Source organism: Cryptotermes secundus, unplaced genomic scaffold, assembly GCF_002891405.2.
Source record: "Cryptotermes secundus unplaced genomic scaffold, Csec_1.0 scaffold499, whole genome shotgun sequence".
Taxonomy (NCBI): Eukaryota; Metazoa; Arthropoda; class Insecta; order Blattodea; family Kalotermitidae; genus Cryptotermes; species Cryptotermes secundus.
The window spans coordinates 32,630-60,618 of record NW_019738354.1 but is presented as its reverse complement, the minus strand read 5'-3'; the positions used below and the strand labels follow the sequence as shown (position 1 = coordinate 60,618).

Below are 27,989 nucleotides of genomic sequence, written 5' to 3'. Positions count from 1 at the left end.
AGAAAGGCAAGCAGGGACTGGACTCAGGCAAGCAAAGGGCCTCATATGAGGACCCTCTACTAAAAGAGCGAAAGAACTGTTGAAGTTAAACAGGAACCAGCTACAATGGGTGATAAGACTACTTACAGGACACTGTCACCTCAAAGGACACCTCTTCAAACTGGGACTAAGTAATAGTCCAGCTTGTGAGGGGTGTCAAGAAGAAAATGAAACAGCCACACACATCCTGTGCGAATGTGAGGCGTTAGCTTATATAAGATTGTGTCACTTGGGTCAATATTTTATGAAACCAAGTGACTATTTTGACGTCCACACGTACAAAATCCTACACTTCATTTGAAGCGCAGGATTGTTGAGGGGATAATCAGAAGGAGAGGCACAACAGATCACCACGGTCGCAGGGCAAGGGCCAAGAAGGCCCACCCCTTATACATTCATTCATTCAGTTGCAAGTTTGTTGATCATAAACAATAACATGAGTGTCTGGTGAAAACCAAAAGGTGGCATTATGTCAAAGTGTTGGGAACAATTGCTTTACAAGTTCTGCCTAGAATCTTTATCTTGAATGCAACAGGTGTGTGGTGTGGTTGGTACAGAAGTTCTTAAGACATACCACAGACACAAATTTGTCACATTAGCTCATCATTTGGCAGCAAAAGAACCCATAGAAGTTACATGTTAAATACATGTACATTAATATACTAAATGGGTGATTTTTAGTTGTTCAAGGCTTCGTATTCACCTTTCTGGGTATATTGTTTAAATTTTTGAGGTTGGAAGAATATTAATGTTGTAAACTTTAGTATTCCATAACTTTTTCAGATACTCCAAGGTGCTAGAAAATCACATGGACACACTGCAGACACGAGCCTTGCCTCCATGTCCACACCTTGTTTGGGCACAGCCCATACCACTCAACAAGTCTGCACCAACGTACGTAAGTCTCAGCTCCACAGTCAGTCAAAATCAGTAACTGGCGTAAGTTTCAATATCCAGGAGTTGTAACAGTTTTCCACAAATACATTTAATTTTTCTTATATTATCAAATTAAATAAATTTCAAAGATAAAACAGTGAAAAATATTTATCATTTTACTGCTGAGAGATGTACTTAATAATAATTATTTGATTCATAACTGATATACTCTGAATTCTCTTTGATCATAGCAATCTCTACAAGTCACAGAAGTTGCTGTCTCTGTCCATTGAAGTACCAATGTGGCGTATGGGTCCACCACCAAAAGGAGGTGCTGCAGGTCAGGCAGATGGGTTATCAGGAGAGTTTTGGGGTTGGCGTGGTGAAAGAACAGGAATTGGAGAATATGATGAGGATGGCCTAAGCTCCATCCCTGGTTTCGTGTTGATGCTTCTTTCTTGTGCAGTGGTATTTCTAGCATGTCGGTACTACCGCCAGCGAACACGACCACGTAGGAAGCGTCCACCACGTCTTAGAAGAATCATGGCTGTTCTGAATGCAGGCCGTGTCCCAGCGGTCTAATAAAGGTAGTGAAACAAGTCTTCCAAAGTGGTACAGTGTGCCCAGCAACTTGATATCTGTGTTGTTGTTACCAAGCATAGAACACTCATGATTTTTAGTATGTCATATTCTTCTTGTACAAAAATAAAAGAATGTCTTGGTGGTGCATATTAGAATGCAAATGCAATAAATCCTGGTGATATATGTAGTATAATTAATCATACCATAGAATGGTTAGGCAAGACTGAATGGGATAGATTTGAGGTGTTATTAACATACATTACATTCACTCACACTTCAGCTTTATATAACATAATTTCATCTTTGTCTGTTACTCGCATTTTATTGTCATTGCACCCATATATTAAAATGTGTTATCATATTTTTATTGTACAATCATTTTGTAAACATCTTTTTTTTAAAATTATTTTAAATTCAAAAAAATATATAAAGTTTATTGTTTAATGTATAAATTTCAGCTGTAACCTATCAGCAGAAGATGGCTTACCAATATCCAGCCACTTCCCCACTGAATCAAGAGTAGAAAGCTGTACACAAATTTGGAGCACATATGTTGTCCAAATAAACATTTAGTTATTTTACTTGTCTTTTAAATGCTTCAATCTACTCAGACTGGACAAGGAACTACAGCTATGAAATATATCATAAAATATCCAGTGGTACAGATATCCATCTAAAATTGTTAAGACATGACCTCAGTGTGACATCTGTCATCACATTTCTATTTTCCACACATACAACAGTGTTATACATAGTTTACAAGTTTATAAATTACCCCTGTCTCGACTGTTACATGGTTGCAGTATTATTTTACATTCTGTGAAAAAAAAAGAAAAGGATTAGTAACAAAAGTTGCATATTCTTAAACCTATTTCCAAATAAGATTTCATATCTGTATAGTGAATATAATGAGGAGCTTCATAACTTGTACTCTTCTCCAAGTATAATTAGAATGATCAAGTCAAGGAGGATGAGGTGGGCAGGGCATGTAGCACGAATGGGGGAGGGGAGGAATGCATATAGGATATTGGTGGGAAAGCCAGAAGGAAAGAGACCACTGGGAAGACCAAGGCGTAGGTGGGTGGACAATATTAAAATGGATCTTAAGAGAGATAGGATGGGATGGTATGGATTGGATAGAGCTGGCTCAGGATAGGGACCAGTGGAGGGCTCTTGTGAACACGGTAATAAACCTTCGGGTTCCATAAAATGCTGGTAAATCTGTATAGTGAATGCTGCTAGGATGGCTTCCATTTCAGAAGTTAACCTGTCTTCCACTGCCATGATGCTCATTCCAGATGTAATGGAAATAAACAAACTGACTTGAAAAGTTGTGTGTAAAAGTACAAATATGATACCACAAACTTCACCTTCATATAGAATAAGAAGATTGGCAGGGAAATATGCAAGTAAATCCAGTAATATACAGAATATGGACATATTTTTTCAAATTATATTTTAATATACGAAGTTATCCTCAGCTTAATTAATTAAACACCACGCCATGAAGACGTACAAGGGAATACAGGTATAACTCCGCCATTCTTAACGTTGACATTAGGTGGAAGTGAATGGTTCCATGCCTCTTTGCATTACCTCCAGTATCCATTTTATAGGAGGCTGGGTGCACTCCAGAACTGGTCTGGAAGTTACAGAGAAGAGAAAAATATCTTGCACCTCCTAGGAATGGAATACAAATTCCTTGGTCTTCCAGACTATAGCCTACTCACTAAACCAGTTGAGCCATCCTGCCTCTGCACAGAAAAACATTGTAAATTCCTATTTCATTACTCTAAAGCAAATATTTTCAAGATTGGTCTTCTAGAATTTGACGCTGTGTAGTCTGGTACATAAATACCAATATTTCAGAAGAACCTGCTGCCTCCATCTTGAGGTTGGAGGATGCTTATACCTGAATATGGAGGTAGCAGGTTGCTTTCTATCTTTCTAACTAACTGTAGGGCTTCAAATCACAGAAAACCATGATCTTAATATTCACCTCAGATACTTTCAGTTCTTTTGTTTGATAAAAGGGAAGTTCTGATGAGGTACATTTACATTAAGAGATAAGATAAGAACTATTTATTTTTCAGTGGATTCTCTATGTCAACTGGTTGTTTCCTACTTGTAGTATCTGAAAAAAGAAATTCAGAATGGTGCAACATATGGCAAGATATGATTCTCACAAGGTTTAATGTTACTAACTATCAATCTTGTGTTATATTCCTTGTTACGTTCCAACCTATGCAACTTATGACTTTGTCTCCGATACTCCATTATGGTGTTTTCCACTTTTTGTACTGAATCAGGAGCGAATTTAGGTTCATGTGGGTACATATCATCACCTAGAAAAAATTCAGAACATGCATGTCATTCCACAGTTTGTACTTCGTGCCATAATTAAAGTGTGAGGAATTTAATGGTGAATGCATGTTAAATTAAATGCTGGGAAAACTAGGAAATTAAGTAGCCATTCTGCCATGTTTCTCTTCCTGTTGTCCAACCAGCAATGCATTTGGCTTGAAATTTAAATTACATCTGTAAGTGAATGCACTACACTCAATAAATTTCACTACAAAAAAAAATGCATTCTTTAATGTATGAACTGTGTGTCTGATCTATCAGACTGTCACAGATATTGGCCTTCTGGAAGTAACAGGCAAATTTTGAACCAAGATAAATTGCCTTCTCATGAATGAGATGATTAGATATGCAGATTAGTATGGGAGATAAAATAACAGTAACAATAGTGGGAAAATGTGATATTAATTCAGCTACATCAAAGCTGTTGATTCCACCATATTACTAGATGCAAGGAAAACACCCAGTATTGCAAAATACATTGCTTTAGTAATGACTGAAGGGAGAAATAATACGTGCTCTCGAAGCTAACATATTGGCTTCATATAACAAAGGAACAGAGAATATGACGGTTTACTTGTAGGTACTAGTTCTTGAAGAATGCATGTGGTTAATTTGTAGATAAAATTTCAAGGTTGCTTAACTACTGACAAAATTTCATTATCTCTGGTACCTTTGTATGCCCTTATGTTGGAAGAACTGTACAAACTATATTCCTATACAAGAATATCCTTGTTCATGCCTCATATCCTGTTGTGATATTATACATACTACCTTCCAATTCACTACATGATCTGTTTATAAAACATTAAGTTTTTCAGAAATACCATAGTAAATTTATTTCAGTAGCACAGTTGTCTTAATTTTCACTTACAAGCTTAATTTTGTACATAATTGTAATTATGATGTGTAGTAGTAGTAGTAGTAGCAGTAGCAGCAGCACCAGAAGACACTGCCTACACGCAGCAGCAGCGTGTAGGCAGTGTCTTCTGGGATGTACCTAGAGGTAAAAGTAACGTCCCTATGCTTACACAACTTGCCATATTCAATTCAATTCAATTTTATTTCATCCATGAATCATTATACATGATATGGGACAAGTCAAAGATTAATACTAATACTAATACTAATACTAAATAGTAATAAGAATATAATAATACAGAAATAGTATGCCAAATTATAATAAATGATAATAATAATAATAATATAGTAATACAGAGATAATATGACAGTATAATTAGTCTTGAAAACAGTTTCTGTGATCTTAAATCCTCCATATGTCCTATTGTACCTTTACTGGTGGTAATGCCTATGGAGATTTGATGGAATGAGGATTGAGGGAGCGTGAAGGCTCTGTATTTGTAACCTAACATTAGATGGTGGTGAATGAATAATTTTGTGCTATAACTGCTTAGCCCCAAGGGAAGTATGAAGTATCCTCTATCAGTATTTGCATTCCAAGAATTTCTTCAGTGATTTTGATAACTGATATGGCAAATTTGGACTAAAATCTGTCAGATCTAATTTTGATTCAGATCTTTCTGTTCATAATTGCTACTTTAATAAGAAAAGAAATTTTATTTTCATTTCATTAAACTTATATCACATTTAATATGGTAGACTCCTTGTCAGTTTTCTTATTAGATAAACTTACATTATCTTTTTAAATAAATCCATAGTCCTTTGCAGTCCTTATACCGTCCTTTAATTTCAGATCTGGTCCTGTAACCCAAGCTAATGAAGCTCACTGGATAAAAATGCCAGTTTATATTCATCTTCCCTGGATATGGGGGCCTAAGTGTTTATATCATATTTTTGTAAGTTTCAAATATCAACATCTTAATAGTCTTTTGGGTGGAGGGGGAGGGAGTATTAATACTGGTGGCAGCGGCAGCAGCAGCAGCAGTAGTAGCGCTGGTTACAGTGGTAGTTCCAGTGGTAATAGATTTCGTTGGCCCTAATTTGCTTAAAATATTCATACCTAATATTTAAAAAAAATTCAACAAAACCTGTATTTAAAAAATGCTTACAGTGATGTTATAACTGTATGTCATTTTGCTCTTGTTTCCTTATATTAACTTTTTGTAAGATTCTTTATATACCTGGAAGCAAGAAAACTTCTCCATCAAGTGTCTGTATTCTTACAGCCATCCACAGTTCACTTCCTGTTGAGTTTCTCTGGACAGCAAAGTCGGCCAGCTCTTCTATACAGTCAAAATTAATCAATCTGGACAGTTCATAAAACTGTGGTAGCGGAAGTAAGACTTTCTGTTTGTTGCAATAATCCAAAACTTCTTCTGGAGTAGACCACTGGCAAAGGAATATATTTCTTATGTCTTTAATTTAAACTGAACTAAATAGAAGGAGAAGTATAGTTTAGATATGATCATTTTTTTGTCTTCATTAGTTACTAAATTCAGTGGAATGCACTTCTTAAACTATAAACAATCTTCATGAATTACCCAGCTAAAATTATGATGTTAAACTGCCTTTATGCACTACAGTATTTTGTGATTTAAATAAATAATGTGGTAAACTGTTTTGTGTTAATACTAGTGTAACTGCTGTTAAGAATTCAGTGTGAAGTCTCATTTTCTAAATAAGCTTTTGTACTGTTAACTAAGGGGCACACGGTAGCATGGTTGAGGCACTATGCTGAAAGCCAGAAGGTAGTGTGTTCAATTCCCAAAGAGGTCATTGCAGTTTTCTTATGACCTAATTCTTCCTGCTGCACTATGGCCCTAGGGTTGATTCAGCATCTAAGATAAACGAGTACCTGGAATCTTCCTGGGAGTAAAGGGCTGCTGACACATAAGGCTGACAGCCACACCACCATCTGTGAGCCAGTTGTCTATAGAAAATGTGGGAGCCTCAACATCTCACAACCCTATGGGCCTCTATGGACTGTTACAGGGATAGCTTTATCAGTGTACCTTCTTACAACTTCTCCTGCTGTCTCCTGTATTCCTTTCCAGATCTACATGTTATTGAATAATATGCTGAAGCTTGATTGTAATGCTTTCACACAAATAACACACTGTCACTCATAAACTGTCTCCTTTGTATAGAAAACTATGCTTCATATGTGCACATCAAAATGTTATCAGTACTCATAGACCAGGCACGATACACTGAAGCAAAGGATTGCTTGCTCATTTGTGACCTACTGTCTAACATTCAGGAGTTCATTGCTACAGTAACCTGAAACTGCATAATGACAAGTGATAAATCTCGCACAGAACTATATAAGGATCACAGGATATGCATTGCAGTGTCCTTATATGTACTTCAACTTTCGAAGATTCAAACAAACCACGAACCTGTATTTTGAATAATGCAGTAACAGGGATTTTCTTTTCTATTTTTATTATTTATTTTTATTAGCAGAATTCTGCATAATAAATATTGCTAAAAGTTCAGAAAACTTTTTGAAAGAAAATGCTGATTTAACATATAAAGGCATTTACTTTTTGCAAAATATTTGTGAAGAGAGTTGGAGGGGGGGGTTGCTTCATGGCATGTAATTCATGTTACAGGTTTTTCCTGTTGTTGGGGCATTGAAAACTTCCAGCATGGATTAGATTAACAAGTAGTAAATTAACTCTGTCTGGTAAAGTACCCATGATACTCTAAGTTCCTCTCATGTCATGAGGAACTCAAAGCATAAAGTTAATAGAAAATAAAAAATTTCAGAAGCTTAGTACATAGTTGTCAAGAGCATGCACATTGGTGAAGTCTTTCGCTTCAGCAAATGTTAAACTGTAGATACAAAGAAGTGTACAGATAATTCAAAGGGTAAAGGCTTAGCACTATCATGACAAGAAATTGTGGTTTTTGTCATGTCCTGGGAAAGAATGTAGTATATAAACCATCACACTCTTATCTTATTTCATGATAACTACCATAATATTTTTTGTGTCTTCATTTCCTTTGTGCCAAAAACACATGTCCACTATTAAATTTACAGCCTCAAACTGAGAAACCGTTGCTGATCAATGTGTTCAGGTGATTCCTGATTTAAATTTTAAGAGATTTTTCATTTATTTTTTTCCTGTCATTCTAGGAAAATGTTACAGTTTCATCATAAAATAATCCAGATATGGCTCAGTACTGTAGCTGTTGTCTTGGACACAGGAAATGCCTGAAGATTGCTATCCCCTGGGATGCAATACTTCGTAATGTAATTGTTTGATTATACAGTCTACCAGCTTACATGACATCACATAAGATAGTAATCCTTACACTACCACCACAAGAATCTCAGAGCTAATACAGGAAGGACCTGGTTTGAATCTCAGCTAGACAGATACCCAGAGATTTTTCTGGTTGTCTTCAGTTGCATTCGGTAAATGTTGGCATTCTGAAACAACACACAACCACCCCCACCATATCTGTCCCAGTTTGCCGTTCATAACATCCCAACTCTTTTTATGCAATTAACAGTATCAGTAAGTGAAATAAGAAACAAGTTCCCTTCCATACCAATTCACCATTCATAATTCTCACAACTCTTCATACAACATATCCGAGAACTTAGAACAGTTCCAGTAAATAATCTGCTTCACGGGCCCTTAAGAATCTCCTTGCTTCCCCCAAATTACAAGACTGACTTTTCCATCCTAAAAGAACTTTCTGGAAAATGTGTACCTTCAATTCATCAATTTCACTGCTACTACTGAACGCAGTGGGCATCTGGTCAAGAGCAACAAGAAAGAATATTGTATTAAATCGTTTTGGTGAATCATTTGGCGTGAGCCAATTGCTCCATTCTTGTAGGGACCAAATGTCTGGAAAACATTCAAAATTCCTACAAAGACTGATAAATTCACTTGCATTTTCTTGCACTTTTTTCTGCCATTTTTGTATTTCATGTCCTGACAAATATGATGCCCATTTTGAGGGTCGAGTTAAAGAATGTGCACGTCTACTCTTGCAAAGTAGAACTCCAGATTCCTCAAATGTTTCACGTATACCAGTTATTCGCAAAGATACTGATCTTGATATTTCATCCTTTCTTTGGCTTTCAAATATATTTATTTTACTAAATTTCCTTATATCTGGTCCAGATACGTATTTTCCAAATCCATACTCATCAAATAAATCCCGCCACTCTGTCGAAGAGTCTGCAACATCTACATTTCCTCCAGGAAAAACGTAACCGTTGGGCATGAAAGAACTTTTACTACTACGTTTTAGAAGAAGGACCTTGAAATTAGGAGCACATAACCTTTCACTTTTAATCTTGTCTATGTTAACTGCATTTTTGTTCGGACTGTTCAGGACAGGAAAACCTATTCCATTCTTCGGAAATGAAATTTTTCCCACAATAATCACACTTGAAGCTTCTTTCCAAAACTTCGACATTTGTTGTAACATTTATAAAAGCACTATATAAATTAAAAAAATAATCCTCAGGACGTAAAATTCTCCGTCTTTTATTGATGGCCTGCAATTTAATTTTACGTCATTATCTCTTCAGGTTGCATTCACGATCGTTCACGATATATATTTTTTTTTTCGTTATTTACGCATGTCAGCTGTTCACTTTTAATGACCAATCATATTGAGAGATATAGTAACATTGAACCAATGAAGAGACGCCAAATATTCTGCCGGATATAGGCTAAGGTTCGTCCTAAGTTACATAAAAGTCTGAGGTGTTCGTTGTGTGAAGGTAAATATATACATGTCTTTATCTGCATGACTGACAGTATTTGAACCATAATCGTATTTGTTTAATGATATACGAAAACTAATTCCACTGGGCAAGGAGAAGTTTCTGGTTGTGAATTTGTTTAGCTTTCCCAGACTATACAAGTAGCGTAACGTAGGTAACGTCAAGTTTCGGACATTATGTGTAAGAATGATATGTGTTGAATTATTCAGACATAATTGCCCTTATGTCGTGAGCATTAATATTTAGAAGTGTTAATAGTGCATAAATGATTCAAATTGCAGTGTGTATTGGTCTTAATATTACTGTTTCAGAAATTGTCATAGGATATTAATACCAGTCAAATTGCTTTAGGTTTGTGATGGATATGATTGATATACCAGTAACTTTGATTGTGAAAGCTCCTAATCAGCAAATAGAAGATCAGACAATTCATTGTGAGTTGAACTGGACTATAAGAAAGCTTAAAGGCTATCTGTCAGAAGTTTATCCCAGTAAACCAGTAAGTTTTAATTTGGTGAATTTCAATTTTTTTAAGTCATTGTGCTAGACTACAATAAGTTTAATGTTTCTGTGATTTATTTCTTTGTTTTATACCTTTTTTAAAGCGTACAGAAGACCAGAAGTTGATATATTCTGGACAATTATTGCATGATAGTGTAACACTAAAAGATATTTTGCGTCGTTACGAAGGCCAAGAAACACACACTGTTCATCTAGTTTGCACACCCTCAAGAGACTCATTGCGACATGCAAGTACAGTTGTAACAAAAGTGCCATCAAGAATGAGTGAAAGTGGACAGATTTCTACAAATCCTGCAGTAGGTAGGTGCTTTTTATTTTTTTGGTATAGATGTAGTGACTTACGTGTGTTAATCCTTTATGGTTTATAACATTTTCGTCTTCCCAGTTATAAGAGATCATCGAGTATTATGACATGACCGCTTTAAACCGAAATAGTGGAATGTATAGATATGACAGTTGTTAGGCAATAGCTAAGCGAACACATTTCCGTAGCAACAGATACTAATGCAGCAAAATAGGAAATGGTATTTCGGTGCAGTCCATACCAGAGTTATGAGGACAAAATGAGAGTTCGTGGTTGTGAGCCTTAAGGGGCATGGTGCCAAGACAAACTGATTGGCAGTCAACCACCAGTAGGTGAAGTAACTCTTTCTGTGGCTAGCAGTCAGCCTTGAGTTGAATCGTTAGCAGCCGTTACCTAGCAAGACTAGTGAACTAACGGAGAGCATTATGTGTGTAATAGTTGTAGTGGTGTATTTACTTACTTACTCATGGAGCTGAACCCTTCTGGAGGAGCTGCAAATTCTGCAGCTACTCAAGAATTTCCCACCATTTTATGGAACCCGAAGGTTCATTACCGTGTTCACAAGAGCCCTCCACTGCTGTATAGAGTGTATAAATCAGAAATATTGTTGTAGTTATTTGTAGTTACAAGCATTCAGTAAATCCAGTTATCAATCCAAACCCTGTGTCTAGTCAATGATATGTTACAGTATTTTTAAATATAGGAATTGGAGAAGTAATGGCATACTTATTAAATTAGTATACAAGGTTTCATAAAGTTACTGTAGATCTCTCTTCATCACAGATGTGCTGCTGCTAAGCCAATTTGATGTTTGAGTAAGTAGTGTCAAGGAACAGTAAAAAACAAATGAGACAATGTATCAGCATAACAGAATGAAATACTCCATATTCATAAGTAAGCTGCTTAAGTGATAGCTGCTTTTTATTTTTATTTTCCTTTCCCATACTCCACCTTGGATCTTGGACAGATAGATACACTTGCTGTTACAAGCGTTGTATGTGAATTCCCTCATTGTAGTTAATAATAAATATAAATATTCAGATATAACTTAGTAAAATACAGGAATCTGCAACAGTCTCGGGAATTAGAGGAATAAGTAAATCATTGTGGCATATTTGTCCAGCGGGTACCAGGGTCTCTTTCGCTGGGAGTAAAGTCACAAAGGCATGAAACTGGCTATCCACCCTATCTAGTGCCATAGTTAAGAGTGTGTGTAGAGCTATCCTCCCATTCCATTTTATGTATTCTTAGCTTGGTACTTGATTAAGCACAGGGAACTCTTTACCTTGCCATACGATATATCTGAGTGATGGAAATCGTGAGACAAATAATATATTTGCTATTCTAAAGATTTATTTCTAGTGACATATTTCATGAAATTTGTTATAAGTCAGATTTTTTTCATATATCTTCTTGACGTAATAATAATATAGAAATTTTCATGAAAAGAAATATATACAAAATTAACTTTAACTTTTATTTCCTTATTCCATTACATCTATAGTAGGCAAAAGCCTTAGATACAGAATTGTGTCAATTTATCTCGCTAATACTCATAAGCAGTTGTCAAGAAGACTTATAAAATAAGACAATGCATGTTTATATCATAATACAATTTGTCTCTAGCATAATGCATTCAAATATATCGTTGATTAAAATTTAAGATAAAAGTTTTCATCAAAAGTAACAGCATATCTTATACATATATAACAAATCCAAGATATAAAAACATTACATTTATAAAATTACAAAATTAAAATTTCATGATGACTACATATCATTTGTCCCTAGTCCAATAAAACATACAATCAGGCCTCGTACAGACAGTCCAGGTTGTCAGGATAACACATACGGGTCGCGGGAAAACCACTGTCAAATTCACAACTTGCCATTCCACATACTGGTAGGCCATATCATCCAAATAGTTAGATTAGAAAACATTAGTTGTATAATCATTATCTCTTAAAATATTCATCAAGTGTATAAAAAGAGTTTAAATACAGAAATTCCTTCAAATTGTTTTTAAACTTATTTATATCATTAGAAATTACTTTAATTTTATTAGGTAGTGCACTGTAAATCCTTATGGCCGTGTGAGTAACAGTATAGAGTATAATACTCTTCCAAAATCAACTAAGATTAGTGTAGGAAGCTAAAATTTGTGTGGTGTCATTATTTCAAACATCCTGTGCTGATCCCCACTGGTCACTAGAAAACCTGTGTGATAAATAATCCAAAAGTCCAGCTATCTTCCTTTACTAACAAACAGCCATATACAGTCATCTGAGAATATTTTGAAACTTAAGTGGAACACATAGCATAGTATGTTGAGGCATTATGCTACAGGGTGGAAGGTCGTGGGATCGGTTCCTGATGAGTTTGTTAGATTTTTCAATTGACCAAAATCTTGTAGCCACAATATGTCCCTGGGGTCATGTCAGCTTCTAACAGAAATGAGTACCAGGAGTCTTCCTGATGGTAAAGGGCAGCTGTCACATAGGGTTGACGGTTTCATCGCCATCTGTGAGCTGATTGTTTAGAAAATGTGGGAGCCTCGAGAGATATCTCACAACACTGTAGGCCTCCACGGCCTGTTACAGGGATATCTTTGTCCTTTTTTTTAAGTACTGGTATTTGAGAACAGTATTAACAAAAAGACATGAAATTAGGAAAAATATTAGTTCTGAAAATTGCTTTTTTTATTCTGTTCAAAATCTATTATCCTGTCCAAAATGTTGACTATTGGGACAAACAAAACAATATTGCTTTTTTTTTTATTGCTTGTGGGGTGGGATTAAGTTCCTTATACTGCAGCCACTTCTGCCCTGTTGTATCAGCCCCAGATGATAGGTGAGGGTGATTGTGGAGCAATTGGTGGAATGAAGATTGGCAGGGGAAACCGAAGTACTTGGAGAAGACCTGCCCCAGTGCCACTTTGTCCACCACACATCCCACTTGACCAGACCCAGGATCGAAACCGGGCCACCGTGGTGGGAAAACAAAACAATAACTTTGTCATTTGTTTTTATAGGTGTAAAGTGTGATCCCTTACTTCAAGGGAAGTACATAAATTATGTGTGGTTAAAAACAAAGTGCACTGGGAAATGTTTTGACCTAAGAAGGATGAATAAGTGAGGAGTTTTGGATATTACATAATTGGGAATTTTGTGTTGTATGCAGGTTACATAATTTTGTTTAAGATGGTGTCGTTTAGTAGCCTGGTTTTGCAGCTAGAAAGGGGTAGACAAGGGATGAAAACTAAGTTTTGCTGTAGAAACCTCCCAGAAACGTCTTCTTGAAAGGTGTAGATGATGGTGGAAGTACAATAGAATGAGATAAATTGTGAGGAGGATGGAAGTAGCTCAGGTTTAATTCCAGGGACATGATATGCTGTTAGCAGTGCTAAACCTTCAGTTTGCCTTGATTCATTCAGTTTCCCTCAATTTATTTCTAGATAATTTGTTTCAGACAAACACATGTTCACCTACTACAAAACAACCATCAAATTGCAATGCTGGAGACTTAATATTTTTATCATGAACATTATCTTTTTTTTCGTTTGCATGGGAACACGTGTATTACATCAGTATTTAACTTACAGTATTGTGATATTTGCAGAAAATGTACGAAACCAAGAAACAGAGGTTCCATCAGATGGACTGAGGCAACGTCTAACTGCATCACAACCTTCAGAGGCTCAGCAGTCATCATCACAGCCTTACAGTAGTACAGCAAATGGCCAGTTTCCTCCCATAGACCCCAGAACATTCTGGGCTGGTGCTATGACTGATCCATATGCTACTACTCCAGGATATGACCCAAACAGTATGTCACAACAGCTGTTATGGATGCAGCAGGCATATGCCCAATATGTTACACAGTATATGCAACTGTAAGTTCATTTGTATATTTCATCATGAAGGGCTTCTTTATTGATCAGATCTCACTTTCTGTAGAAAATTAAGATTGCTCTTTTCTGTGATGTTACACCATGCAGTTTTATGGATAGGTGCCAGCATCTCAGAGGAACCTTTTACCTCCATCTTTAGGATATAAATTGAAGACCGGTTTCCTCTGAAGTGCCGGTACCTGTCTACAGACACCTCAGTGTCAGTATTCCCCAGCTGGTATATTTGTCAGTCTCTGCCTCATATTTTTGAAAACCTTAGGATTTTTTAATATAATAAATTCTTGTTTTGTAAGGTAATGTCTGACGGTAACAGTTACAATCGGCAACAGATCCTCATTTTTATGAATAAGGGTAACTGTAATCTTGTTAAAATTGTGTACTTTATCTCATCTCTTTTTAAGAATACATAGGATTCATTTCCTAAGAGTACTTGATAATGTACTCTTAGAGTGTGTTTAAAAATATTTTTGGTCCATAAGGAGCCATCACTGTCACTGCATTGCTGGTAAATGAAATTGATTATAATTTAGCTTTTAAATATAACAGACAATTCAACTTCAGTAATACAAGAGTTTATAAAATTCTAAAAAATACTTGTTCTAATGGAAGCTTGTAATGTCCAGAAATGGTTGAAATATGTAGCAAGTCCATCCTCTAGCTTGCAGTTATGTATAATACAGTATGACACTAAGGCTTGAATGAGAGTTCAGTTGCCGCAATATTTCTTCTTCTTTAGAGTGGTTTTCACGGCATTGTGATATAACAAAGAGTAATTCAACATTTTCATTACCATTAGGACTGTCTGAACCAAAGAGTAATTATTTCTTAAATTTACATAACCTTTTCTACTCACAAATGACTGCTAATTAAGTGTCGTGCTTTACTAGAAAAAGTCTTTGGTGCATGTTGTCAAGTCGCAGCATCTGCATGCTTGTGGGAATAAGCTGGTCCACTTTTATCAAAATGGAGTAACAGACCAACACAGGATGCAGTTTAAATCTCACTAATATTTGAATGTACATGCAATACTTTAAGGGTTGTCCTGAATGCCACAGTTAGAATACACATAAGTGCTTAATTTCACTAGTGTTGCATTAAAATATACACAACTTCCTTTGCAAATATGGCAAAGTTCAGATATTTTGGAACAGCAGCAACAAATCAAAATTTGATTCATGAGAAAATTAAGAGCAGATTAAAATCAGATAATTCTTGCTACCATTCAGTTCAAAAACTTTGGTCTTCTTTTCTGATACCTAAAAATGTAAAAATGAAAATATACAAAACTATTAATATTTCTCTTGTTTTGTATGGTTGTGACTGCATCTGTGGTCTAGTGGACAGAGTTCCTGGTTACAGATCCAGAGGTCCATGTTCGATTCCCCACTCTACCAGATTTTTTTCTGAGAAGCAGTGGGTCTGGAACAGGGTGCACTCAGCCTTGTGATGATAATGAGAAGCTATTTCAAGGAAATAGTGGCTCTGGTCTATAAAACCGAAATTAACAGTCATGGGGATTCATTGCGCTGACCACGTGGTACCCTCTATATGCTAAAGTTGGCACTAAATTCACTGACCAGCAGCAGTCGCTCAGTCAGTATGGTTGTGAATCATGGCCCCTGACTTTAAGGTAATAACATATACTGAGGGTGTTTTAGAACAGGGTACTGAGTAGATTATTTGGACCAAAGAGGGATGAAATAGTAGGAGGTTGGAAGGAATTGCATAACTTGTAGCCTTCGCCAAATATAATGAGAATGATCAAGTCAAGGAGGATAAGGTGGTGGGCAGCATGTGTAGCGTAAGTGGGTGAGAAGAGGAATGCGTATACGGTTTTGGAGGAAAATCCCAGAGGAAGGAGCCCACTGGGAAGACCTTGATACAGCTGGGAGGTTAGTATTAAATTTGATCTTTGAGAGATAGGATGGAGTCAGAAGGACTAGATTGATCTGGCTCAAGATTGGTGCCTATGGCAGGCTCTTTTGAACATATTAATGAACCTTTAAGTTCCATAAAATGTTGGGAAATCCTTTAATTAGCTGAGCAGCTGGTGGCTTCTCAAGGACTCGGTCAGTCAGTTTGGTTGGTCAAATGTGGGAGGGTATGTGTAGTGTTTGTACACCGTTATTTTACGTTTTCAGGATGACTTCAGGTGGGCTTACTCAGAGTTGGTACCCCTCTGGTCAAACTACCATTCCTGTATCAGCACCCCAACATGCTCCTGAACACACACAGGCACCTCCAGTCAATCCTCGGGAACAGGCAGCTGTTCAGCCAAACAACAATATCAATGTTGCAGGTATGACCAGCTTTACAAGTTCTTGCTGAGCCTGAGAATATATACAACAGAATGTGAGCTGCATGTGTGTCAGTAGTAAGAATAAGACATGGCACGTGAATGTGTATTCCTCCTCCCCTCACAGTTAATGCTAGAAGTACCAAGATCATATAGCTTGATGATATAAAAATATGTGAAATATCAGTTGGACTGAGCCATTATATCTGCCATCATGAAATCATATCACACTAGCTGCTTATTTTGTTAAATGATTGTTATATAAAATATGCTTAGACACAACTTGTAGTATGTTTTATAGATTGTGGCGAGCCAGATCTTTGTGATTTTATATGTGAAAATATTTTATGCTAGAAAGAGGTGGAACATTTTCATACTTTTCTTCAGATGAAAACAAGTGATGACAATTGTTAGAATGAATGCAGTCATGTCAGTGAGAACAATATTTATAACCTTTTTGGATTGCATAGGTTGATAATTGTGTTAATACTGTGATGATTGTTGCAGATGGCATAGAAGAAGAAGAGGAAGGAAGGGGCAATAGAGATTGGCTGGACTGGTTCTATACCATGAGTAGAGTCATGGTACTCTTCAGCATAGTGTATTTCTACTCGTCACCAGCTCGATTCATCATAGTGTCTGCACTTGGACTCACATTATACCTGTGAGTTTGGACCGTGAATTTTAGCTGCTCAAAATGTAGCTTATTTATGTAAAATTGAAGCACATGCATAACCAAAAATTAAAATGTTATACAACGTGCACATGGTAGCATAGTTAGTTGAGGCACTATGCTACAAGCCGGAACATTGCGGGCTCTATTCCCTGTGAGATCATTGAATATTTCAGTTGTCCAAATCCTTCCACCCACACTGTGGCCCTTGGGTCAAATCAGTCTCTAACAAAAATGAGTACCAGGAATATTCCTAGGGGTAAAGGATGGCTGGCGCATAGGGCTGACAGCCTCACCACCATCACTGAGCTGATTGTCTAGAAAATATGGGAGCCTCAACATATTACAACACTGTGGGCCTGCACAGCCTGTTACAGGGATAGTTTAACCCCCCCATTCCCCTTCCCCTTCCCCCAGTCATACTTCAGCTGTAAGTATTGGCTGAAATATATTTTTTCCTCTTAGAGAAGTAAGAAGATAGAATCTGTAATAGTGAATACTTTGATACACTGTGCATATTCATGTATTGCTAAGAATGGAAATGATCAAATGAATCAAGGAAGCACAGAAAATGCCTCATAAGACTAAAGTATAGTGCCACAGAGGTGCCTAGGGGCATGGACCTTCATATTTTTTGGAAGAAGTGATTAACCTTATGTGCAGGCTACTTCATCACCAGGCAAGGAGCTCCCTGTGTCAGCTGGCAGTTAGAAGAGAGAGTTGAGTGAACATATCTTGCTTGATGTGGTAATAGAGAAACAAACCCCCTCATTCACATAAAACACAATTATTACAGTATATATATAATTAATTATACCATATGTACTGTGTAGATAAACATTTGTCTGATAAATTTCCTATCCAGAATGGTCTAAAACAAGGAGATGCTTTATCGCCACTCCTTTTCAACTTTGCTTTAGAATATGCCATTAAGAAGGTCCAGGGAAACCAGGTGGGACTGAAATTAAACAGGACAAATCAGCTGTTGGCCTATGCTGATGTGAATCTACTGGGTGATAATGTAGATACCAAAAAAAAAACACACACACACACACACACACACACAAACTTTAATTGACAGAAGTGAAGAGGTTGGTCTAGAAGTAAACACTGAGAAAACTAAGTATATATTGCTGTCCCATCACCAGAATGCAGGGCAGAATCATGATATAAAGATAGGAAACAGATGTTTTGAAAATGTGGCACAATTCAAATATTTGGGAACAACAATAACAGATTGAAACCTGATTCAGGATGAAATTAAGAGGAGATTGAAATCGTGTAATACCATTCAGTCCAGAACCTTTTGTCTTCTCATCTGCTATCCAAAAACATAAAAATTAGAATATACAAAACTATAATTTTGCCTGTGGTTCTGTATGGGTCTCTGACATGAAGGGAGGAACATAGACTGAAGGCGTTTGAGAACAGGGTGTTGAGGAGAATATTTGGACCAAAGAGAGATGAAGTTACAGGAGGTTGGAGAAAACTGCATAATGAGGAGCTTCACAACTTGTACTTTTCTCCAAGTATAATTAGAATGATCAAGTCAAGGAGGATGAGGTGGGTAGGGCATGTAGCACGAATGGGGGAGATGAGGAATGCATATAGGATATTGGTGGGAAATCCAGAAGGAAAGAGACCACCGGGAAGACCAAGGCATAGGTTGGAGGACAATATTAGAATGGATCTTAGAGAGATAGGATGGGATGGTATGGACTGGATAGATCTGGCTCAGGACAGGGACCAGTGGAGGGCTCTTGTGAACATGGTAATGAACCTTCGGGTTCCATAAAATGCTGGGAAATTCTTGAGTAGCTGCAGAGTTGGCGGCTCCTCAAGAAGGGCTCAGCTCCATGAGTAAGTAAGTAAGTATATTATGTTTATGTAGTCGAGTCATAATACCTTCACGTATTTTACAACATGTACAAATGCACAATTTTTTAACAATAACGTTGGCATTGTTATGTTTAATACCTTGACAAAATAGCCCCTGGTCCCAAATAGTATCCTGTTAAAATGCATCCTGATGGTTTTGTGTTGGATTTAAAATTAATTATTATTCTTATTACTGTGGTCATAGAATCTAGTTTCCGAGATCTCCCCCTCCAATACTTGGCTGCTTAGCAACTTTTAACATTTACATGGGCTCTGCAAGTTAAATTAAATGTTATGTTAATTTGTGCACCTCAGGTATCAGCTGGGCTTCTTCCGAGCCCAGCAGCTGCAGGCAGCAAGGATAGTTGCAGAAAACAACAATGAGGCTGTTGATGAAAGAGGTGTGGTGGAGAACAACAACCTCCAAAACCAGAATGAAGGAATGGGAGCAAGAGCTGAGGTGCAAGGCCAGCAAAGACTCCCAAGAGAGGAGGGTAGTGGGGCAGAGGAGCCAGACCCAGAGCCAGACAGACCATCTGTGTTTGCCATTACCTGGACAATTTTTACAAGCTTCTTTGCATCTCTCATTCCTGAGCAACCTGGAGCTCTCTAGAGCCTTTTCTTCCATTGTATCCTTTGTTTACATTAGGCCATCTCAGGAGTTCCACAAAATATTCTATAAAGTTTGCAGGATTTGCTTCTCTTTTGTATGTAGCTTTCTCTCAGAAATAATATTTCCAGACATGAGAGAAGTATTAGTGTTTCATTTATTTTTTTACATCTGTATTTTTGTTCTTGAGGAATAGAAGCGCTTTTAGCTACTCGTACTTTTTTTTTATTTTTTGTTGTTTTATGGAGGATCATGATATTTATAGAGCAAGTGATTTTCAGATGGCAGTGTTTTTTTGGATAACATATTAATGTTAAGTACATCATCTACTTAGTGTTTACTGTTGTACAGCCTTCCCATTAAAGTAATATTTCAGGTTTCTTATAGTACTCAGAATACACTGTCCAGTCTGCTGCTTGCTTTTGTATCAAGACTTTCTCCAAGATTATAAGCATTAATCACTTTCATTTTGGTTTTGATATTTGATAACCAAATTATGATTCAACAGTGTAGTTCATAACATTTTTAATTGTGACTGGAATATCATAAGTGGTTTTAAAATGAAAAAAAATATGCAGGTGGGCCATTTAGTTTAGCTAAGTTATACATTTTTCATTTTTGTTTCTTGTTATCTCACCAGTTAATCATCTTCACAAGAATTTCATAAATTTATTTATCTCAACTGATACTGTTTCACGTAAGTTAAATGTGAAGTTATCAACAGTAAATTGTTCATTTGTTTTTCACTTTTTCCTCTTAGTTTACAGAAAGCATTTGTTGAAACACTACGGATTTTCTTGCACTATTATTCAGAGTATTTGTTTCTTCCCATCTTGTTCTTTTCTCTGTATTTAATATTCATGTATAAGTGTATAATATTACATATGTTACATTTGTAGATTTCATGTAAATGTTACACTTTTAACTACTGTAGATCTTGATGATCTAGCTCTTTGACTTGTATTTTAGTAATACATGGATTGCTTAAAAACACCAAACATCTTAGTACATTACATCCTGTATTACAGTAATGTCGCATCGTACAAACACTCATAGGTACCAAGTGTAGGATATTGTAAAATAGTATATTTGAGCATATGTTACACAATTCCATCCATAAATGGATATAGTAAACAGAGTTTCCCAATCGTTGAACTGCAAAATGACATGGTTTGTGTTTCTCTTGCCAGTGACCTGAGAAACTGGACACAATTACCCCCCAAGCTAAGCATACAGATGGGCTGTGGGATTTCAAATAGTGGGTTTGTTTCAAGCCTATTGTGAAGGAATTATTATTTCTGCAATATTGAACATTGACTCCAAGATATCAAAATGCCCTTTTTTCAACTGCTTTACTTTGGTATGACAGCTAATAGATGCTACCCATATGGACAGTTTTTTTTTAATCCATACACATATGTGTATGTGCATAGTACATCTGAGGTTCCAGTGGATTCTAGTATTCATGTACAGGGATCATCACAATGGCCCAAGGGATTAATATGTGTCATCTTAAAGTATGAGGGAATATGAGACTAAGAATGCTCTGAGGAGAATTTGATTCTTACTTTCTCAAGGATTGTGAGTACTGATATATGCATGGTGTATTTATTAAAGTTTTAAAACAGAACTTGAAATTGTAATAACTATTATATTCAGCCCTACTGATAGTTCATTAAAAAGGCCATCGTACCCTGTCTAGATAATTATGCGTTGTCTCCATAGCCATGCATCAAGAATAAAACTAATCAGACACAGAGGTATTCATTTCTTGTTATATATTGAAGGTGAATATAATTACAGTGTGCACCAGTATCGTTTCCATTTCATATCGGCTGTGACCGCCTTGATGTTAACAAACAGAACTTCAAAATCAAACTTGATTTCCATACTGGCATTCATAAACATGCAGAATTGTTTATATAAAATGTATAGCTGCTATGGATTCAGTTTGTAAAATTGTATACAATTCTGATAGCATATATTTTTCTCCCCCATAAAAGGATTAATATACAAAAATGCATTTTGTCATATAAAGTACCAGGATTCCACAAGAAATTAAGCTTCCCTTTCCAAAGTCTTGAAGGGAAAGGAGCCATCTGCATCCCTTCCCACTTGAGGTTAAAACCAGTATATGAAAATTGATCATAATTATTAGCGATGTACTCCACCGACTTGCTGCAAAGTACTTTCACTGGTATCTCGTAGGTGCCACGTGTAGCCTACACAGTCTGCTAAATCACGAATGGCAGCAGAACCACTTCAAAGATTCTTCTTGTTTTGCATAAAAGTGCTTGCTGTGTCCATAGCCTAAGAGTTTGAAAGCATATAGGCATGCATGTTGGTGCAAATGAATTAAGAAATATGGCACACAGATTTCTCTCCTGCGCATGATTTCACTACCAGATTTTGTGAATTTTAGACAAGTTTCGAACTTAATGGGAAGACATAGATCAAAAATGGATTCAGTGCACTTGTCATATATAATGCTTGCTCTTTCAGTCTGGTCTACTGGAAGGAAACAATCATGAATGCATGAAATTATCTCCATTCTGCCTTCATGGTATGGTGCATAGGCACACCAACTTAATTCAGACTATGATCATGTTATTGGTATTGTCATGTATAAGGGGTTGTGTGACTAATAATTGTGGGTTCTAGATTTGATTATTGGATTTATTGGATGTCTCTGTTATGACGACACTTGATTATAACAGTTCCCACATTGAACTCCTGGGTAACGAATCTCTCACTGTATTTCTTCTGGATCTTGGACTGATCTGTAGCCACTAGTCTTCTGCTACTCAGTACAACTCATTCCTGCGAATCAGTTACCTATTCTTTCATGACCTGGTGCGGACCACAGACAGAACACCTCTGTTGTTCTGCATATCAGTTGCCTTGGTAATTTGTTGATGCAGAAACAGTGTTTACCTAAGCATCATCTAGCAACAGATGTCTCTGTTGTGCTTCTCTAACTACACACTTCCGGCTCTCAGGTGTCATGTCACAGTATTTTTAAGAGATCGTTATAAAACTGCATACATAGTTTTTATATGTTGTCATGTAAAACATTTTTATTTCAATACATTATGATTGAGGTACAGATTGTGTTAGTTTGTTAGCACCACTGTTTATCGTGTGCAGTTTTAATATGGTTGGGAACCCTGTTCTGTTATAAAGTTTATGAAAAATCTAGGGAAAAGAAACCTCAGGAATTTCATTATAGAAATTGAGACTTTAGGGCAGCAGTGAAAGTAAACTGGTTTAGGAAGACTTAAGAAATAAATTAATTTGAAATCGATAAGTAGAAGATGTGTAGTGTTTGAATGTGATTATTCACTCTGGAACTGGTGTATGTATATCCCCTCATAAATATAATCCATGTATCATTTGTTCCTAAATGAAATGAAAGAAATTTCTCTATTATGAAAGCCAAGAAGGGTATTAAAGGCTGCATGGTACAATTGTCTGGACATGCTGGACATTGTCAGCCATGAAAATGGAATTAAATATGTGTTTATATTGTGTAAGTTAAGTTCCAAGACTAGCTTAATACAGTGGTAGTATTTTGTGAGAGCAGTAGAAACTTTGAATGACACAAAAAGTAGACAGGCTCAGTGTAGGTCAACTTTCAGCAAGAAGCTGATTACCTCTGAAGAAGATGAAATGGAAAGTTTCTTTTTAGCTCTGCAAACAGATACTTTCATGTTAAACCATAGACCTTCGTAGTAGCTCTTCACTGACATTAATAATGTCATTCTGTTTTATTCATGGAAAATAGCTGTGTAGTAATACTGTTTATAGTGAATTTGTTTTGTTTATATAAGATGAAAGTTCCGGTGTTCTTCATGAAAGTGGTGAGTTGTACCTTTTGATAATTATTTGTAATAAGTAATTAGCTATTGGTATTAATGTACAATTAAACACTAAGGACTGTAATGAAGTATGTGTATATAACACTATATAATAAATGCAATTTAAAGTTGTTTGATGTGGAGAATTGTAGTTTATAGATCTGAAAATATTTCCCATTGTGTACATTTTATATCATTTTCATCTGATATATATTGAGCCTACTTTTTGACATTGTCACTGCAGTCCATAATTTGGTGCTTCATCCTATCCAGATATGGATTAAATGTGAATGTGATGTGTAACCTTTATGTTAATGTATTTAGAAAAGTTAGTCAAATATAGATGTATAAAGAAATTGCATAATATTTGGACTTTCTTGTACAGACTGATATTGATTCCTGACCTTACCCTAATTCAACCACTCATGTCACACCTGTAAAATTGTGAGAGGTTACCACATAAGAAGGAAGGTGAACAGATATTCAGATTCTCATAACTGTTCTTTGAATTTCTGTGATCTTTGCTCTGATATGTATAATTTCATCTTTATAATCCCATTAATATTCATATTTTACCAGGATTTACCTATGTTAGCTTGTAAGATATGCTAATGTATTCAGTGTCAAAGAATAAAAATGTGAGTGGACATGAGTTTATGTAACTTTTAGCCTGATTTACAAACTGAACCTATGGAGGACAAGTTTTGAAATCATTAATATTTTTATAACAAGAATCAAGGTTCTTCATGAGTTTTACGCGTATTATTGTCGACAAAAATGTTATCAAGAAAGAAGTACATTTTTCTTCCATCTGAATGTTTTTATGAATGTTGTGCTGTTTCTATCATTCCTTGAGGTTTAATAAGCATAAAATTGTCTCTCAAATTTTCCTTCCAAACCAGTCATACATGAAATATTATGAGATGACAATATGTAGAATAGAAACTGACATGACAGCAGAAGCTAGACATCTCTGGACATCCATATTTATGCCCATATGCCTGCCTAGCTTTTACATATAGTGATTTTTAATTACATTGTTCAGTTCATGGATTCCCATGTGGTGCTGCAGAGCATATGTTGCCAATATTCATGTCACTTATTGAAGAATAACAAATTGTCTTCTTATCTTTACAGATTAGACAACTTACTGCCTATATCAATGTCAAAATCCTCTTTTCAATGACTCCATCTTTCTCAGAACTATTAACAGTGGTAGTATAACCAAACATTTATAGCCAATATGTATTATCTAATTATCTTTGCTCTTCATTCATCAATTAATTGCTGAAAATCAGTGTTCTGTAAAGTACCTTTCTTGTACTTGCATCATCATCGAACTTCTTTCTCCTGCTCTACTTCTATAATCATTTTAAGTTTGGAATTACGCCTTCCAAGAAGTATAATGGACTCTATTGGCAGTGGATGATACAAGTTACTGAGATGACAGATATTATCCATCTCTGATTGTTAATGACTGTTTTAAAAAGTTAATAATGTTGAAAAATATGTGCTCATATGAAAGTTGTGTAAAGAAACAGTTTTTGAATTATTTGTCTTTCATATCTTCCATAGATTCCACTAGCCTTACTGTTGTTCTTCCAACATTTTTGTAAGGCAGCACCACCACAACTAGAATTGTCTCCTCATTTTCTGTTGGATTCTTCAACATCCCAGATACAACACATAGTATTCCGTCAAGAGGATGGGCAGAAGAACAGAGAACTCTTTGAGCAGAAATATGGACGACGAGGTGAAAAGCTTATCGCTGCACTTGGGTCTGGACTGCCTGGTGTTCTTGACTATCATATTCAGGAAAAGCAGCGACCACTAGTACGTTACTTATGTCAGTGTTTATTATTTAATTACCATGTTTTTATTGGCACTAATAAAAGTTGCAGGTTCTGTGATGCACCTTACATAAACAGGTTGAAACAAAAATTGCACACATGCCCTCCATTGTGCAAGTCAAAAATATTGTACAACATATGTCCTGTGGCTTTTAGTTTTCAAGATACCTGTTACCATCAAATGGCACAAGCTATCAAATGATCAAACCTTGGGTGCCTGGTAGTTATAATAGGTGTTCAAACAGCCATGATCCAAGTCAAGGCATACATCAGTGCATAACAGGGAATTCTCAAACGTAACATGTTGGCATCAACCATTGTTACAGCTGCTTGAAGTCTATCCACAAGATCTTTGATAGTCCTGGAAGGGACTGCATAAATATTTCTTCAAGTGTCCTGGCAGGGAAAAATCTATCAGAGTTATACATGTCAGCAGACAAGGCCAAGCAAATGGGCCCTCAGTATCCTTTCACATACTTTCACCCATATCAGCCCATGTTTTTTAACTTTGAACTGTGTTATTTCTGTTTTCTTTGACACTGCTATTCTAATTTAATAAAGAAATATTTATAATGAATTAAAGATTCTGAGTTCATAAGTACTGAATATCACTAATATTGGATTTGTACACTAAAAGCAAAAATTATTAATGTGTTTACTCTGTAAACAGTGAAGTGCCAGTTCATAGATGAAGCCCCCAACATAGAGACCAAGAATGTGATAATGTTGCCTGGTAATGGTTACCTTACACTTCAGGGCAGTGATAATTAGGTATAGAGCAATAATGGAATAATAGTTGCCGAAGTCTGAAAAAACCTCAGAGGAAAGCCTGCTTCAGTGTTGCTTCATCATGATGAATCTCTGACAGAGTTGCCCATGATTAAGCCTGAAGTTCTGCAGTGAGAAATCATAATTTTATTGCCTGATCTATCTCATGGCCTTATGCACTGGTAATATCCTCTATTTTCTTATTGGAATATGAACACACATACAATCATGACTCAGAAGAACAGCAGTTACTTTGTTAGCATGCTCATATATTCTTTTTTCTCTTAGGAAAATCCTTTTTTCATGGGGTAAAAATGTAAAGTAAAGCTATCCCTGTACCAGGCCGTGAAGGCCCATAGGGTTGTGAGACGTTGAGGGTCCCACATTATCTAGACAGTCGGCTCAAGGATGGTAGTGAGGTCAGCCTTATGCACCGGCCGCGCTTTACTCCCCAGGAAAATTATTTAATTAATTCCTGGTACTCATTTCTGTTAGAGGCTGAGTCGACCCCAGGGCCATAGTGCGGCTGGAAGGATTAGGTCAGTTGTGCTGTGGTAAATAAATGCTCCCACCCTTCTTTCCTCCCTCCCTCCCCCAGTCTTTATATCAGTACTGGCAGTTGTTTGTGGTTGAAGAAGGATGGATTTCATTCGATAATTTTTTTAAGATTCTGGGAACAGATATTTCATATATGCTTTCTTTTGCAGGAGCACATCAAGAATGAAAAATCAACTACAGTCACCGAAGCTTTGGCAACAACATCAATACCTGAAATGAATAGCACTGATGCAGTGTAATATATGTAAACTATTGTAAGAACCATGTAACCTACATAGTGCCAGCTATGTAGAGACTCGTGTATGGTATGTGTTCTGGCCATGGTTGGTACTGAGGTGTGGTTCTAATATTTCAGTGTACATTGTTCATAATAATACATGAACTGCAATTTTAATCTTTGAACACCCTCTTCAATTAACTGCTGGTGTGACATATTATTATGTGCAAATGATATTGTGAGTCTTATTGAATCTTATATGAATAAAGAACATATGAACATTACTGTTAGTTGATCTCTATACATATCTGTTCATCTACCAACCATTTATTGCTTTCTTGAACTCTTTAACTGTCACACTGTGATTGAATCCAGGCCGTATCATCACTTTATGGAATACCTAACTGAACTTTTGACTTTATGTTGTTGAATACACCCAATAAAATTATTGTTTCAGAGAAAGTAAACAAATACTGAAATAATTTAGGTATGCCACTGCATACCAGTGGCCTTATGCTTTGAAATGTGCAGGTCTTAGACTAAGTGATGACTGGAATTGTGTGCAAGATGCTGAATACTCTGCACTTCTGCAATAATGACTTAATAGCAGAGCAAGGAAAGAGTGGAATCTGGGGGGTGGGGGGCGCAAGAGTAGGATAACCAAGCTATCTGTCTGGCATGGAGAAACAAGGGTACTTAAAGGTACTGCAAGATGTATAAAGGTAAGGATGTGCTGAACTTAAAAAAAAATTAATTTGAAATCATTAAGCCAATGTTGTTAATGAGTTAACTAACATTAAGATTATTCCTATTCACTGGGATGTGATGTCCTCTAGTTTGGTTGAAACTAATACTGCGAAGATACTAGCACTGGGTTCTTCTGAAACATTTCTATCCATACTACAATGAAACCCCCATTTAATGTTTTTCAGTTTAAAGTTTTTGTCATTTAGTGTTGAAATATAATGATCCCAAGTCAATAAATTCAGTGTTAAATTGGCTCCATTTAAG

General features: G+C 36.3%; 3 protein-coding genes across 6 annotated transcripts in view; 2 read left to right on the top strand and 1 right to left on the bottom strand.

The window, feature by feature from the left end:
* The window catches only part of LOC111870796 (membrane-bound transcription factor site-1 protease), a 25,765-nt gene extending 23,687 nt beyond the window's left edge, over positions 1 to 2,078 (top strand). Inside the window, exons 16-17 of one of the 2 annotated variants that reach the window (XM_023863340.1) lie at positions 823 to 933; positions 1,167 to 2,078. In XM_023863340.1, the coding sequence (XP_023719108.1) occupies positions 823 to 933; positions 1,167 to 1,497 (442 nt within the window). In that variant the 3' untranslated portion in view covers positions 1,498 to 2,078. Of the gene's footprint in view, positions 1 to 822; positions 938 to 1,166 lie in introns of both variants that reach the window. The other variant, XM_023863341.2, reaches the window with a different exon arrangement.
* Positions 2,079 to 2,174: 96 nt separating this feature from the next.
* LOC111870797 (nucleoside diphosphate-linked moiety X motif 19) lies at positions 2,175 to 9,347 on the bottom strand. Of its 2 annotated transcripts, XM_023863343.2 has the most exons (4): positions 8,506 to 9,347; positions 5,961 to 6,168; positions 3,703 to 3,842; positions 2,175 to 2,314 (listed from the first exon to the last, which is right to left on the bottom strand). In XM_023863343.2, exons 1-4 carry the CDS (start codon positions 9,232 to 9,234, stop codon positions 2,303 to 2,305), a joined length of 1,089 nt encoding a protein of 362 aa, XP_023719111.1. In that variant the 5' UTR covers positions 9,235 to 9,347; the 3' UTR covers positions 2,175 to 2,302. The 2 variants fall into 2 exon arrangements, with proteins under 2 accessions (XP_023719111.1, XP_023719110.1); XM_023863342.2 differs by lacking the exon at positions 2,175 to 2,314 and having other exon boundaries at positions 2,646 to 3,842; positions 8,506 to 9,345.
* A 90-nt stretch (positions 9,348 to 9,437) lies between these two features.
* Positions 9,438 to 27,262, top strand: LOC111870788 (homocysteine-responsive endoplasmic reticulum-resident ubiquitin-like domain member 2 protein). Of its 2 annotated transcripts, none has more exons than XM_023863317.2 (8): positions 9,438 to 9,532; positions 9,887 to 10,034; positions 10,141 to 10,357; positions 13,980 to 14,253; positions 16,413 to 16,570; positions 17,075 to 17,231; positions 19,434 to 25,418; positions 26,911 to 27,262. In XM_023863317.2, the coding sequence occupies exons 2-7, from the start codon at positions 9,894 to 9,896 to the stop codon at positions 19,729 to 19,731; spliced, it is 1,245 nt and encodes a 414-aa protein (XP_023719085.1). In that variant the 5' UTR covers positions 9,438 to 9,532; positions 9,887 to 9,893; the 3' UTR covers positions 19,732 to 25,418; positions 26,911 to 27,262. The 2 variants fall into 2 exon arrangements, with proteins under 2 accessions (XP_023719085.1, XP_023719086.1); XM_023863318.2 differs by having other exon boundaries at positions 9,468 to 9,532; positions 9,847 to 10,034.
* The last annotated feature ends 727 nt before the right edge of the window (positions 27,263 to 27,989 follow it).